At 49.3% G+C, this 16,214-nt stretch overlaps 1 protein-coding gene across 1 annotated transcript; it reads left to right on the forward strand.

The window, feature by feature from the left end:
* The first annotated feature begins 217 nt into the window (after positions 1-217).
* Positions 218-15,515, forward strand: LOC123097000 (GTP-binding protein At2g22870). The gene is made up of 7 exons (XM_044518774.1): positions 218-346; positions 10,393-10,595; positions 10,692-10,749; positions 11,072-11,630; positions 12,390-12,459; positions 14,679-14,841; positions 15,000-15,515. The coding sequence occupies exons 1-7, from the start codon at positions 218-220 to the stop codon at positions 15,216-15,218; spliced, it is 1,401 nt and encodes a 466-aa protein (XP_044374709.1). The 3' UTR covers positions 15,219-15,515.
* Positions 15,516-16,214: the final 699 nt, after the last annotated feature.

Raw genomic sequence — 16,214 nt, forward strand, 5'->3', positions numbered from 1 at the left:
GATCTCACGACCCAGCATGGGGGATTACTTGGCTAAGGTAAGCCGCATCAGCAAGCTTGCCGCCGGGCCCGCGGATCCTCGAAGGTGCATACTGCTTGACATAAAGGAATAAAGATAGTGGTTTGTTTACACGAGGGGCTCCCCCTCTGAAAATGCTCTGACAATCTTTAGGGGCCGCGCCCGAGTTTTTGCACATAGGATAAAACAGTAGGGGAACATGGGATCAGCCGGATATGTCGCTCGCCGCATCGCCTTCGGACACGTCGCTCACATCGTCGTCACCTTCGCCGGCATCGTCGTCACCTTCGACGGCGCCTCCATCACCATCGTTGACCACGTCACCTTCGTCTGCCGCGACCACCACCGCGTCGTCCTCGGAGGCGAAGGCCCTGACCAGCGCATCCACGTTGTCCTCCACCCACCGCGCTAGGTCGCCCCGGATGACCTGCGGTACGGGGGCAATGGCGGCATCAAAGTCGAAGTCGGGGAAGGTGTTCCGAAGATGACTGAAGACACGTGAGAACGCGCGCCCGAGCAGGCCCCGGCTCCTCTCTTCCACGAGCTGGCGAGCTCTGTCAGACCGGGCTTCCAGGCGCGTCACCACGTCGGTGAAGAAGCGGAGGTGGCTGGCGTAGTCGTCCGCGTGGGGGTGAGGGGCGTCCTCATCGCAAATGTGGCCCAGGGCGGTATTGGCCCTGTTCCGAAGGTCCTGGAGCATGGGAGCATGCACGCGCTCCAGCGTCCGCCGCTGGAGCACCTCCTCCCTGTTCTGCCGCGCAACGGACTCGGCGTCAGCTACCCGCTTCTGGAGAGAAAGCAGCTCGGTGCGGGCAGAGGCCAAGTCTGCCTGCGCCGTGACCAGGGCGGCGGCCGTGGCCTCCTCACGCCTCTCTGCCTCAGCTAACCTGGGCCTAAGAGCGGCGGTCCTGCCCGTTGCCTCCGTTTCCGCAAGCTTCAGCTTCAGGTCGTGCTAACCCTCGAGATCCGCGTGAACCTCGGCCACCCGACGGTCGACCTCCTCCTGGAGCTTGGCCTCGCGAGCCCCAACGGCATCTTCTGCTTGGGCAACTTGACGCTCCCTCGTCTCCAATTGCTCAAGCTCGACGCTATGCTCCACGGCTTCCAGAGCCAACGCCTCCTCGCGCTTCCGGACCTCTTCTTCCTCGGCGGGCGTCCCCCTCAGTGACGCAAGGACGGCTTTGCGCGCCTCCACCTGCTGCTCGAGGGACGGACTCCAGGCCTGGAGCTCCCACGCGCGCTTCTCCGCAGCCTCGCGACGGCGGTCAGCCTCGCGAGCCTCCTCCAGAGCTCGAGAGCAAGCCTCACGAGAAACCTCGAGGGACGCCTTGGCTTTCGCGTTGTCGAGATCGCGCTGATGGCGGCCCAGGTTGATGGCCACCTTCAGCTTGCGTCGTTCCTCCACCAGCCGAAGACCCTCAGCCTTGAGGCGTGCGTCGACGTCTGCAAGTTCACTGCCGAGTCGGTTCATCGCGCCCATCGCCTCCTGGAAGAGCTCATGACGAACGACGGTTCGCCCGTGCTCTAACTCAAGTGCACGGCCCACCTCGTCCTCCGCCTCGGGGGCTGCACGCGGGACGTGAAGCGGCGTATACCCTCCCGGCAGGGGGCCGGGGGCTGGTGCTAGCCGGGCCTCGCGAGGAGCCCTGGCCAGTCGGGCCCGCTACTTGAAGAGGAACCGAAGACCGAAGCCAACCAGCCATTGTCCATGACCAGAGGAGGGGTCCTGGGCACGCCCGCCAAGCTCCACGCTAGGCCGTGGGGGAGGGACACGAGGCCGCAGATTCAATGCGCCATGGAGGCAAGCGCGCCTCTCCAACCAGTGGCGGTGCCAGGATTCAGACCTTGTGATGTCAAGATTTACTAACAAAAGAATTCCGACTCCCCCGGACGACGATCTTGGTGAGCTCCAGCACCGCACCTCGCCACCACCTCTCCCATCAATGATCTCCTTCCACCGCCTTGCCGACAACAGCCTGCCGCCACTCTCCTTGTCGCTCCGCCAAATGGCGATTGCTTGATCCTCTTGGTCATTGCACCACCGTGCAACTTCATGGCCCGGCCCCAGGCGCTAGTAGATCGCCACCCCGGGGCAAGTGCGGCTTCAAATCGACCTTACTCTAGACCAGGAAAAAGTGCATATGTTATTACAACCATATTTCTGGTAACAATCCTTTCCACCTGTGCATATTTTGGTAGGTATGGATAATAGCATCATGCTAATAGATTGGATTACATTGGTTTCAACATAGGTATGATAAGATAATTATACAAGAAATCATCGCCAATTTATTCCGCAAACCATAATTGGTATATTTTATTATGCCGGAAATGCTATCTCAACTGTCACTGTCGTAATCGGCAAAATCACTGCCAACTTCACCAATACATATACTAGAGGAAAATTGGTATTACTCAAGACCCGATATATTTATCCATAATCCATTTATCAACTGAAGATCCGCCAAAACAAGATATTGCTAAGGAAAACGACACATGAAATTGTTAATGAAGAAGAACCTCTTAATTCCTAATGTTGGCCATGATAGAAGAAATTTGGAAGAGAATGAAGATAGAGCTTACAAATGAAAGGAGAAGGGCCTCGCCATGGTGTTGGATTTGATGTGTCGTACCATGGGTATCATATCGCTTGGGGTTCGCCGGAGGCGAACGGACAATGGACTGTGGGTCAGCTCGCTGGAGATGGACGTGCCTGAGGCCCAGTCCAAAGATTACACCTAAGTTTTCTATTTTGGAGAGGCTTTTAGACGGGAAGCCAAAAATTGAAAAGGTGGAGCCCCCCCCCCCCAAGGATTGGCACGTGCAGGTATAAATTTTTCAGAGAGAGATTAGATGGTCAAATTTAGTGTGTTTGCCCCCCCCCACTAGCTCATATATTCTATTTAGCCCCCCCCCCAACAAACTTCGTCAAGCTCCGCCACTAGGTGGAGAAGTTTGAATTGTAGAAGAAATCACGGGATTTCAGGGATCAGCCGATCAAGGAAGTTATTAGGATTGTTCTTTTTTCCTTGTCAAATGTTACCCCAAAGGCCCAAATACATGACAAGTGGGCCACTATATTCAATTTTCATAATTTGCTTGTTCAGCGGGTGGTGTACGCACACATAGTAGTCTTGACATGCTAAATTCCTGTGTAGTCAAGTGACTACACAGCCAAAACGTGGCTTCGCCACTGTCTCCAACCAACCCTGCTCTAGGAACAGCATGCAGACTCATAGCGCTCAAGGCCAGTGGGGGAGTCGAGGAAAGAGGGGGCTGCTTCTCGGGGGACACAGCGGCCTTGACAGAAGGGACCCTGAAGAACTAACGTCAGGAAGGGAAGCAGCACTCAAGAAGACCCAAAGATGAGGTACTTACTCGTCAACAGCGATGTACTTCCTCCGCTTCAACGGCCCGAAGATACCGCTGCTGCTCGAGGATCCTTTCCTCTTGTGGAGCTCCTCGAAGTCCACGCAAAGCCGACCGAAGCGTTGGACGTGGCGGCCGGCACGGGGCGCAGCCAGGGAAGCGCTCGGAGGGGCAACTTCAGGAGCGCCGAGCTGAGGAGAGCAGTCGGGTGCCGTTTGACCGCGACCCCCCGAGGCCTCCGGAGCTTCGGCCTCGGGAGCCACGTGATGCGTTGCCTCCGCAACCGATGCCCCAGGGAAGGAATCACGAGCTCTCGTGGACGACGCCCCAAGATCCCCAGGCGGCGCATGCACCTCAGCACTCAGGCTACCAGCTTCCGTCGGAGCTTGCCCCCCTGCACCCACACTCGGGACGAGCTCGGTGCTGGCGGCAAAGAAGGGAGCCACATCGACGAGGTTCTCGCGGGACCCCACCAGGCCGTCCGGGCGCAGTCCCCACTCATCAAAGGAAGGCATGCTCTCTACAAATTCAGCCTTGTTCATGCAGCGGTACAGTAGACAGCTCTTCCCAGGCATGTCGTCCGGCGAAGGGACACCTATCAGGACCTCGAGCACTATTTGTCGCGTCTTAAGAGGGAGCCCGGACTCCTGAAACCTCATATGGTCCTGACTGCTGAGCAAGGCCCACATCGGGCGAGAATGGCACTGAAGCGGAGCGACTCGGCGTCTGACGAACTCCTTCACCACCATAGGCGCAGTCACGCCGCGGTCCTTCAACCTCCTCAGCCTGAGCCAAACGGGGACGAGACAGGGGCTCGCAAGCTTCTCGTGGCCCCAACCGGAGTTGGGAACGACAGGTGCTGACGGAGAGTGGAGCAGAGGGCTGAGCACCCCGGCGTCGACAAACACCCACCGTGGCCGAAACTCGCTCGTGGATGGAGGAAGCTCGAATTCGATCCCCGCTCTCGCCGTCGCGGCCACAGCCTGGAAGCTCACGCACCCCGAGCTTTGCCGAGGATCCATCAGATGCAATGAGAAGAAATGACGGAGAAGGGCCACGAAAGGAGCGATGACCACCATGGCCTCACACACAAAGGCGAAGACGGCAAGGAGAGACACGGATTGGGGGTCGAGATGCAGCATGTGGATCTGGTAATGTTCATGCACCGCGTTGAAGAAGGCAGAGAAAGGGGGAATCGGGCCGGCCCAAAGGGCATCGATGAAGATTGGGACCTCGGTGGCTGCCCGGGCAATGCAAGCGTGAGACGCAGGCCAAGCCACCATCTTCCCCCACTCGTTGAAGCTGGTGGCGAGCATGGGACGCACCTTGCCCATGGCCTCATCGTTGAGCACCAGGGATCGGCCGACTGCAGGCTCGACGGCTGGAGGCGCACTCGGCGAAGACAGAGGCTTCTTCCCCTTGTCTGCTTGTTTCGGCGCCATGACGATGAAGTGGGCAGAGTGCAGGTCGGATTGGACAAGAGGAGCAGAGTCTCGAGGAAGCAGAGGGATTGGGAAGGTAAGGCGTGGGCGATGGAAGAATAACTGTGTAGGTAGCGGGGGCCGCATAGCCGGGCGGACTCCAAGGCAGCGTGGGGAAGCGAAGACGCCCATGTCCAATCAACCGCCACGCGTCGACCAAGACCGCAGGCTTTTGGGGCCCGCGGCGCTCCGCGCTTGACCTTTGGCTTCGCCTCGAAGCCAAGCCCGAGCGCGCCTTGGGCCTGGGGGCTACTGTCGGCGTTCTGGGAACGGGGGTCCCCAGACTTGCCTGCCTACGGCCCACGACGTGGCTCTGCGCGTGGGCCCCTACGGCCCATCTTCATCAACAAGGCATTCAAGACCCTCGCGAGGGGCCAAGCCTAGCGAGGCGGACGACACAAGACCGCCTCATGAGCGGCCTCACCTGGTTGGCTCGCGAGGAGCGGAGAGATCAAGGTAGGGCAAACCTCGTGAGGTTCTCGTGACATGAGCCATGACGATCGAGACCAGGCGGGCGCCAGCGCGCAGTGTCCTTGTTTCCCCTTTGGTGCTAAGGAAGCAAGCGCAGGCGCGGAGTACCAAGGCGTTGAGCAAAGGTTTCCATATCGGTGCAACGAGACCAGGACCAGCAGGATGGCAAGACTGAGGTCACCATGGAGCCCAAGGCAGCGTCACCACCAGAGCCTTTTGCAGCCGAACACTACTTTTGTCAGGATAAGCTATACTAGTTGTCCCCTTTCAAATTGGCCGTTGTTGGCTCCCTTCCGCTCAATATTTGGGAAGAGGACCAGGGCCTATATAAGTAGAACTAGCCACCACAGTAGCGGGCATCTGATCTTTAGCCAATCTTTAGCCACACACCGAGCTCAAGAACACCTCATCCTCAGGAGGCTGTTCTTCCCCTTGTACTGTTCATCATCAGCCCAAGAGGCAATCCACCACCACCACACTGGAGTAGGGTATTACACCACAACGGTGGCCCGAACCAGTATAAATCTTGTGTCTTTGTGTTGTGAGTTCGTCGAGTTCGTCCGCGAGATCTTAGCAAACCTAGGGCGTGGATCGGTAGGGAGGAAAGAACTTCGCGCGCACCCCAGAGTTCGGACCTTAAGGGTTTTGCCGGAACCCGTGATCCGACAGTTTTCTTGTGTACTAGCAAATCAAGGTTTTTTCATGTTGCAGTGTGGAGCACGCATGTCTTCCGCCGCACGGTGTAGTAAAGTTATGCAACGCAAGTATGCTCCATCGCGGACCACATGTGTGCTCCCCCGAGGAAGCGTGTCACATCCTAAATTTTTTAAATTAGGATGTGAACATGTCATTCATATGTATAACATATTTTCAGTGCATTTTTTTAAAAATGAATTAATTTGGCTATTTTAGAAACCATAAATCATTTTAGGGAATTATTTAATAGTCTATATTAAATCCATTTGCATGAAATGATTTTACAAACATGCATCAAGGTTGGAAATGCTTTTCCTATGATCTATTATATCCCGACTATTTTTGTGCAGCTTTTTAAATATTTGAATTGATATTACTTTGGGCTACTTCAAATTCATATTCAAATATGTCCAAATTAGGAAAATAAAAAATAAAAAAGAAAGAAAAAAGGACCAAGCCAGCCAAGCAAGGTGCGACCCACTTAACCCCCTCCTGAATCGATGCGGGGAGTACTAATCTCTGCCACACGATCTCCATCCAACAATGCATTAACTTGATCATCAATGGCTTCCCTTGGGGTAAAGCTTGAGGGGTCCTTGGACTTGAAACCATTGACAATCACCCACCGTAGTTGCGCCGAGGCACTATGAATGAGACTACATAGCGAGTTTCCATTTAGCAAACGCGCTAGCATTCAAAGGGTGCAGAGCTCCAACATGATTAATATGCAGATGTTAGATAGGTTTTGGAGAGTATTGAGACTGCAGCATTGTAGAGAGGTGTGAAAGTAAGCTTGGGGCGAACAAGACGCTCTCTTGTATCGTCCACATCACGGGCCTCACTTGGAGCAAATGAGGATAATGCGGAAGTGAAGGCTTTCAGTTTTGTATCCACTTCTTCCTTGACAATGGATCAGATTTCCTTTGATGAAGGCAGATTTAAATTCCGTCACCGAGGATGCCAAATTCACCATGATAAGGTAGCAGTGGATGCAAGAGCAACGAGTTGTGTGGCGGCAAGAAGTTCGGGCGGAGGCGTTGGAGGCCCTCCACCTTGTTGTGGTAGGTCCACATCCCATCCGCTAGATCGATCATATCTCTTTAGGTGATTAAGCCCTAATGAAGAGCCATAGCTTGGACACCAATTGAAGGATTGAGAGGTCGACTAGAGTAGAGGGGTGAATAGGAAAGTATATATTTTAAGCTTAACTTCCAAATTTTAGGTCAATGTGGACAATTAGGTTCTCTAGAAATACAACTAGGTGAACACAACATATATGATACACAAGCTCAATGCAAGGCATGCTATGCAACAATCTAACAAGCCAACAAGCATACAAAGCAAGTAAAGCTACGATAAAGGAATGACCACAAGTGAGTCGTTGACGTGGATTTTATCCCGGAGTACTCTTTGGGGAGTGATAATCTCTCAATTCACTCGTCGTTGGTCTTGAAGGTGGCCACCAACCTTTTACAAACTTGTTCGGAGCACACCACGATTAAAGAAGCTTTCATAGGATCCTCTACCGCCTAGGAGCCCAAACACCAAGAGTAAAAAGTGTGGATGGAGAAATCAAGTGGGGAACACAAATTGGTTTGGTTGAAGTGTTGTCTTCCTATTTGATTGAATTAGTTTTGCATGTAAGTTAACGTTGTTTAGTTCATGGTTCCTGGGTAAATCGGGTCTTGCTCTCTCAAATCCCAAAGAATCAACAAGTTTGAGTGGATGGATTGAGTGTATTGAGAAAATCAAGGTGTGGGAATGGGGATAGGCTCACAATACACTGGAGTTAAGCGTTATAGGTGGATGAATGGCTTTTTATACCCAACCCCTTAAATGCAGCCTTTGCCACACAAGGCCCCGTGCTAATGCGCTAAGTGGGCTCTGTGTGCACGGAGTCACCCGAGAGAAAATCCCCAAACCTCATGGGCACGGGTCCAGAGACTTAGCCAAGACCCCATGGACATGGTATGCAAGAAGCCCGTGCGCATGGGGTATCCGGAGACTCAACCCCCGACACCATGGAAACGACCTCTAGCCCCCTGTGGGCACAGGGTATGTAGATCATTGACACTTGATGGTAGGTTTTGAGCATTTTCTTGGATATTGTGTTGGGAAGGCTGGTATATGAGTTTGTTGTGTTCCCACACTTTCTTTCGATCAGCTCAACCCCTCTTAATAATTTTGCCTAAGGATTCAAATAAACCGAACCCAAAGCTTCGAGTTGTTGGAAAATTACACCTTTATCTTTTTTGAAGTGAGAGGTCAACCATCTACTTAATAGTCCTTTGAGGAACCAATGACCTGAAATAGTCTTTTAACAACTGTCATTTGGTTTAACTAATCATATTACCATCACACCAAAAAAACTTTTAGGGATAAATGCACTTTCAATGGGGAGGGATGCAGATGAAGCTAGGGAGCGAAACACTTAGGGTGGAGCAGGCACCTTACGTCTTTTCTTTAATATACCATATAATTACTCATGTATTGCAACGGAGCAGAAATGTTTTAGTATGTTAGCCTGTGATTTACATGCACATGTTAATGTGATTGTGTTAAAAAGGAATTTTATTTGGTAAACACTTATTTGATAAATACTTATTAGCTTACCAAGTAAAACATAACTTATTTGATAAGTCAATAAGTGGTCTGGTAGGTTAGATGGCTTTAAGAGGAAACCAATGAAAAAAACTAGAGATTACAAGAACAAACTTAAAACAAGGATAGGGAGGGGAAACATGGAGGGGAATGAATGGAACCTTGGTGTGGGTGCACCTGTTTTTCAAAATAATATTAGTAATTTGAAAAATGGTTCAAAAATCATGAATTTGATGGCAACAAACTTGATATAGCGTTACACTCGCATAAAAAAGTTTGGGGACAAAATGAATTTTGGGGTATTGTTGGCGAAAAATACAAAATCAACACTATATAGAGGTACTATCCACTCTATATTGTCTTGAAAAATTTGTTTTTTATGCCCAGATTTCTTACGGTAGTTTTTCTTTGTCGAAATTTTTATACAAGTACGTCAGTGGGTCAAGTTTGTTGCCAAAAAAATCAAAGTTTTCTGACCTTTTCCTGAATTGTCTACGATTTTTTATGAGGTGCACATACAACCAAGTGTATCTGGGTATTTTCCAGAGAAACATTACATATACTTGGACGAAGGACCAATGGAGGAGATAAGTAGAGATAGAAAAGAGATTTAGATTTAGAGTTGGATTTAGATTAGACTTAGATTTAGATTTATAAATATTTAGATATACCATTAGATATTAGAGATTTTCTCTACTATTCCCTCCGTTTACAATTATAAGATCTTTTGAATATTGTAATATGGACAGACTGAAATAAATAAACAAACGGACGTGAACATGGCTCCACGCGCACCCCTTGTGAATAGTAAATTCTAAAAAAATACTATAAAAATTAATAAAAAATCTGAATTTTTTTGTAATATACATAATTAACCGGTATATTCATGTATGAAGTTTCATGATGAAATCACATCCATGATGAAACCGATACCTACTCGCTCAACCCGTCTGTGCGATTGCTCGACAGTTTGACGCAAAATGAGTCAAATAGGGATGGGACAGTCATTAGTCATATAATTTTTTTTAGAATAATTCGTCATATAGTTAGGCAGACGCAAAAGGCGCTCACTATCATGGGCCGGCCCAGTCAGCAACTCGCACCCTGTCTTTGTTACTGAGCTCTTCCCCAATACTTTTCCAGTGAGTTTTCTTCTAAGTTTTTTTTGTGTTTTCTTTGGTTTTTCAGTCTGCTTTCTTTGCTTTTCATTAAAAAAAATCTTATTTCTAGAAAAATGTGAACGCTTTCTTAATTACGTGAACATTTTTGAAATTATATATATGAACACTTTTGTTTACAAGGAATTTTTACGTGTGTAAACATTTTAAAAATATTTATCGTGTATTTATAAAAGTGCCTATCTTCTGTAGAAAAAAATCACCATGCGTGTGAAAAATATGGATCATGAATGTCCATAGAGACAGAAGAAATGTTATTTTACTAATAAAAAAGGAAAAAAGGGAAAAGGCTGGGAGAACAAGAATAAACCGGGAAGCAGGCTAGTAATTTGCAATTTGCGGCCCACCGTAGCAGGCTGGCAGCCCACTTCCCACTGCCTCCTCACCCGAGCGACACAGTCACAGACTCACAGCAACCACCCATCCGTAAAAAACACACGCAGCGACCTAGCGGGAGACACAGCCGCCGCCCCTCCTGGCCCCTCCCATCGTCGCCGCCGGCCCTACCATCGTCGCTCCGGGCTCCAGCGCTCCCCTCCCCTCCAGGAAACCGCCGCTCGCCCGCTCTCTTCCCCTAGCTTCACACCGCTCGGCCAGTTCCCTCCCAGGAGCCGGTCACTGGCTTGTGGGAAGTGGCTACCCTCGCCTGCTCGCCGTCCTTCGCCGTCGCCGGTCTCCATTCGCCATCCCCTGTTGGCTGCCGCCCTCAGCCCCTCACTGCCGCTCGGTTCAGTGAGTTAACTGGCTTTTGTACTGGTATAGCCCCAGATGTGGTTGGGACGTAAGTTTGTCTATCTGTTGTTGTCCTGGTCATTTACCATACTCCTAAGTTCCTCTGTTGGTGCCCTCACTGGAATTATGCTTATGGTTTTGGCAGATACAACGACCTTCGTGATCGAATATTTTCTAAACATCTAGATTTGTTCCCCGAGAAGGTATGCTTTGCAAACGCTGCTATATTATTTGTTCAAACTGATGAAGATAATAGGGGGGTTGGACAACCATTGGAGGAGTATGTATGTATGGGGTGAATGTGAACAAGAATGAAAATATTCAGCTTCATCTCTCACTCGCTCAATTCTATGAATTCAATTATACCCTTTCTCGACATTCATTAGTAGTAATTTTATGACACTAAGATCGGTGTTTAGCAATTGTTTTCCCTTTTTGAGAACTATAATGGGCTAGCAAATGTCTTGGTTACTTATGGTTCTGCTTTCTGGCCTACCCTTTACGGGCTGCTATTTGTTGCAGTAGGCTTCTACTATAGTACCCAACGAAGAACCCCGTAAAAGGCGCCTCCTCATCCGTCATTCTGTCGAGCAACTCAGACGCGCCGCCGTTGCTATGCTTCTCCGACCCCGCCCCTTCCTCCTGCAGGCCCTCACACCGCTTCCCTTCTCCTGTGGCCCCCTCGCGGTCCGCCGCACGCTCTCAGCGCACGCCGCGGCAGCCGGGGCCGCCCCCCGCGGCGATGCGCCCGCGCCGGCGCGAACCCGCCACAAGAACTCCCGGAAGGCCGAGCCGCCTAGGGTGCCCACGGATACGGCGCTGTTCTTCCCGCCGGGGGTAGACCGTGACGCGGCTGTGGCGGCGGAGATGTTGATTCCGGGGTCGAACATCGTGGTGGGACCGTACGCCGGGGACGCGAGGGTAAAGGAGGCTGAGTTCATCGGGTGCAGCGCGCACGCCCGGGACTGCCCGAAGGACGACCGCCCCGAGTTCGCCGTCCTCGGCCGCTCCAACGTCGGCAAGTCCTCTCTCATCAATACGCTCACGCGCCGCAATGAAGTCGCACTCACCTCCAAGAAGCCTGGTAATCATTTTCATTCCTTTGGTTGTAGAGGTGGTTTGTGGTGCCAGACATAGCAAAATGTGTTTGTTTCTTCTAGAGTAGCTAGTGGTTAAAATTGCTGAAGTGAGTTGGCCTTTTCAATGATACACGTGTTCTAGTAATTGCTCTCGGCTTGAGATGAAAATGTAATTATGCTGCAGACTTGATAATGCTCTGTTTGTGTTATGGGGATTTTCAACTGTATTATCGGGATAATTGTGAATTGTACTTTTAGGTATGGACAGGTTTATCGCCTTATCAATCTGTTTTGACGAGGGTGTATTATTTCATTGATCCTATAGCAAATTTCCTGGATTTAAGCTACTGCCTTTTTTTCCTTTTCCGAAAAGGACGGTAAACCCTCTAACTCTGCATCGGCTGATGCATGCAGTCATCTTATTGCAAAAGTTCTTCTCCCAGCTTCTGCACCTAGCATTAGGGATGCACACAGCCTTTGAATTATGAGTGCCAACATTTTTATCTTGATGGGTGGATTAGTGCACACATTCCTCCACCATGCTAGGTACTAACCCTGATCCTCATGAAAATAAATGGAGAAAAGCCCCTGTGCATCACTAGTCTATTTCTGAGAATTGAACCTGTCTGGGCAGGCTGCACAACTGCATGCCCAACCACTGAGCCAAAGCTCCATGTTTAAATTTACTTTACTTTACTGCTACAAACTTGTCCTTTTATTGTTGTTAAATATCATATCTGGGGCTGATATCATATATTTTGCAGGGAAGACTCAAACAATTAACCACCATTTGATTAACAAGAGTTGGTACCTTGTGGATTTGCCTGGTTACGGGTATATTCACTTTCTTCACCCGCACTACTAGTTTATTGCATTTTCTGAAGCTGCAATTGATTAATTTGAAGGAGCTTAGTTTTCATAAGAACATATGATTAATAAGTAAAAACAAGCTCATGTTCTTCAGGAGTTGAATAGTACCATCCTCTGTTTTTTTTCTTATTCTTTTGCATACTGTTCTTGATGCAATGCCATTTGTGTGTTCATGTGTGATGTAAGTGAATGTCAGCGTATGTATACATACATAATGCCTTGGAAGTTCAATACATTATGTCCTGCTCCAGTAGTACCAATTATTTCTGCTTCAAACTGCAGACACTGAATAGCATATATATGCCTAAAGAAATAGAATAGGATATGCCACAAGTCTTCTAGATAAATTTCGTTCTTTTGAAAGCATCTCTTCTTTTTTGGGGGGAAAGCCATCATGGCAAATAAATTTCATTCTTTTGAAAGTACGTCTTGTTTTTAGGGAAAGCCATCATGGCAACTTTATCCATTGGGCATAGTTGTTACATTGTTCACTAGTTGTGCTAAGATTGCATCAGGTGGATCCTACAGCCACAAGTTGGCAGATGGTCCAACAGAATTGCTAACCAGAGTTGACCATGAATCTAGTACATCCTACTTGTCCCGCCAAAACCAGACCATCCCGCAGAGCTCTTGCTTCTGCCATGGCGGCTGAATCAATATAGGGTATAACACAGTTTCTAGCTGATATGAAATCTCCATGGTCATCAGGACGTATTGCACCAGTAGCTCCACTCTCATCATCGTCATCGAAGCCTGCATCCGCATTCAGTTTCACATAGTTCTGTGGCGGCTTCTTCCAGCCTCCTCTCCGAATCCCTTCTGCCCTCTTCTTAGCTCTACCGTAATTGGGACATAAGGCCAGGATGGCTTGTGCTGAATGAACCGGAGCTTGAACTGGTTCAGATCGGTTAGCCTGCCTCCTCTCCCACCATACATACCATGAAGCTACCGCCAGAAGCTCTTCCCATCCGATATCTGGAGGTGGCCTAGCTGAACCGACCTCTCCTGCATCATAATTTCCAACATAGGGGCTTCGGCTCGGTCCAACAAACAGACTTCTGCAATCGCCACTCTCACACCTAAGTGCTCCCAAATTTCTGACCCGTGGACAGATGATTTCACATTCAACAGCACATAGTGGACGTTGGCCATTTGTATCATATGCCTACTTGCCAATACGGGTGTGTTTGGTTTGAGCCCCAACTAGCACGACCAAAATTTTGGCACGGCCAAAAAAATTGGTGAGTTGATGTTGTTTGGATTACAACATTTGTACCTACCAACATTTTGGCAAAAAAATTAGGGCTCTATTTGGTTTGCAACCTATTGATTTCGCATGGCCGCTTAAATTAGGAAAAAGACTATTGGGCTTCGTTGAACAAGATAATTACAGACGTGCTGCACATATTTAAATAGGCCATGGCCGCTTAAATTAGGAAAAAGACTATTGGGCTTCGTTGAACAAGATAATACACAGCCGCTTAGATAGCTGCGTCAGATCTGCTACCTAAAAGTCTGAGAGGTGCCGCTTGGGCTCACGCTGTCAGCGCGTAGTCAGTTGGTTAATCTGTGTTTCACAACGACAAATGAGAACGCACGATGAAGAAGACCGGGCGAGCCTCGTCCATTATTTGGTGAAGTTTTTTGGTGCCCTCTGCTCACCCGCGCGTTGGCGAAATTAACACAGGCGCGTCCCAGGTGGGCTGGGCAAGGCAAAGTTTTGGAGCCAATCCAAACGAGTACCAAATCAGCCGGGCGAGCTGGTATGGCTAGCGTTGGCTGAAAACCAAACAGACCCTACACCTTTACATGGAATAGCTCCTTCACCACTCTCCAGACAAAGATCTTTATGTTGAAAGTATGTCTTGGAAGCCTTTCATATTTTGGTTTTCTTGTCAACTCCAACATTAGATTTAGAACAGACATAAGCTCTGTCAACTTCTGAATAAGTTGCTGTCTGATTGTAATCTCTGAGGATATAGCAATTCTACACACTAAATGAAGCAACAATGTTTTAAGTAGGAACTCAAAAGAACTTTTAGTGTTAATTTTCCATTCTCAAATTTTACATTATTTTTTCATACTCATTAGGGCATTTTCCCAGCAAGAACTACTGAGCATAGTTTAGGATTTACCTGGCCTACGCAGTAAACATGATCAGATCAAGTTCTTCCTGCATGTAGGTTTGCAGCTGCGTCCAAGACAGCTCGAACGGATTGGTCTTCATTTACCAAGGGGTATTTCTTGAACAGGGACACTTTGGTCGGTGTACTGCTCCTTGTTGATGCTAGTGTTCCAACTCAACAAATTGACCTCGACTGTGCTAACTGGCTTGGTCGTAACAATGTGAGACAACTTACCCTTTCACCTGAAAATGTATATTACATGCTGGTTATGGATTTAAATGTCAAGTGACTTGTATCTTCAGGATTGATTGTACATGTGCCCTATAATAATACTGATCTCCAGCAACTATCTGCTATTCTATTGTTTTGGTGTCACAGGTCGGGCTAACCTTTGTGTTCACCAAGTGTGACAAAGTAAAGAAAGGCAAAGGGGGTCGGCCTGATGAGAACATCAAAGTGTTCCTGGAGAACATCGGTTCGCTCTATCCAAGGCCTCCTCCATGGATCATGACGAGCAGCACCACAGGACTAGGCCGCGACGGGCTGCTCCTCCATATGTCGCAGCTGAGGAACTACTGGGACAATGAGGCAACCTAGGTCAGTGCTTCTTCAGGCTTGGGACAGCTAAAGCTAGGAGCAACAGTACTTGCAGAAGAGAGCAGCACAAACCGATCATCCTGCCTGACGAACTTCAGTTTCTGGACTTCACCGATGGATCGTGCTTTGCATAGACTTCAGGTTCAGTTTCATTGCGCTGGCCTCTTGATGTATAGCGGAAGATGATTCACGATACGCAGACATGATACAGTAATACCGCGCCCCTTCTGGTCCATGTTTGTTGTAGTAATATTTGGCTCACCTGCGGAAGTAAAGTCTCGTCCACTTGTTACGATATCTGAACGCAATGGGCCGATCTGGAACTGTACATTTATACCACTACTCGTATGGCGAAGGCAGCCCAGCAAATTCAATGTACTGCTGCACACATTGAATTGCACGGAAATTAATTTGTTGCGCACGCTTTACTGCCCGACAGACTACATGGTCTAGTACGACTGGCCATTAAAATTCGATTAAATCCAGATTTCCGGTGGTGGTACTGGTACCACTGTACCGTGGTACATAAGCGCCGGCCTTTTTTGTGGCGCTCTCGCTTTGAACAGCGGAGACACGGACACAGTTACCATGTCCCACCGGAACTGCGGAGCCGGGCAGGCAGGGAAAACGGAAAGCGAGGCGTGCACGGACGACTGGTGACCGGAGATGTTTCTCTTTCGCCGGGCCTGGCTGGCTCGCCGATCCCCCAGCTCCGCTGGCCCGGTGGCTCCACCGGCAGCGAAGAGGTGAGGCCCATGGCATGCCATCCATGTGTTTCTTTGGTTTTATTTGGGTTTTCTGAAGCAGGCGGCGGCCGGAGTAGGAGTACAGAGCCGAGCTCTGAAAGGCCAGGAGAATGGCCAGCGTCAACTCGCGGGAAGTGTTTTGTAGGAGTAGTTCGTTGCTTTGCTGTGTTCAGAAAAAAATGTTCGTTGCTGGGCGAGAGGTGGCTTGGGAGAGGGAGACCGGGGGTCAATCAAGCGGCCCCATGCCCTG

Source organism: Triticum aestivum, chromosome 4D, assembly GCF_018294505.1.
Source record: "Triticum aestivum cultivar Chinese Spring chromosome 4D, IWGSC CS RefSeq v2.1, whole genome shotgun sequence".
Lineage (NCBI taxonomy): Eukaryota > Viridiplantae > Streptophyta > Magnoliopsida > Poales > Poaceae > Triticum > Triticum aestivum.

What these genes read in the sequence shown, in the direction of transcription:
- LOC123097000 (XM_044518774.1), top strand. Translation starts at nt 218, where the DNA reads ATGGGATCAGCCGGATATGTCGCTCGCCGCATCGCCTTCGGACACGTC. An exon ending in GCCCCAGATGTGGTTGGGAC is followed by an intron (nt 10,596 to 10,691) that starts GTAAGTTTGTCT and finishes TGGTTTTGGCAG; the next exon opens with ATACAACGACCTTCGTGATC. An exon ending in GTGGATTTGCCTGGTTACGG is followed by an intron (nt 12,460 to 14,678) that starts GTATATTCACTT and finishes TCCTGCATGTAG; the next exon opens with GTTTGCAGCTGCGTCCAAGA.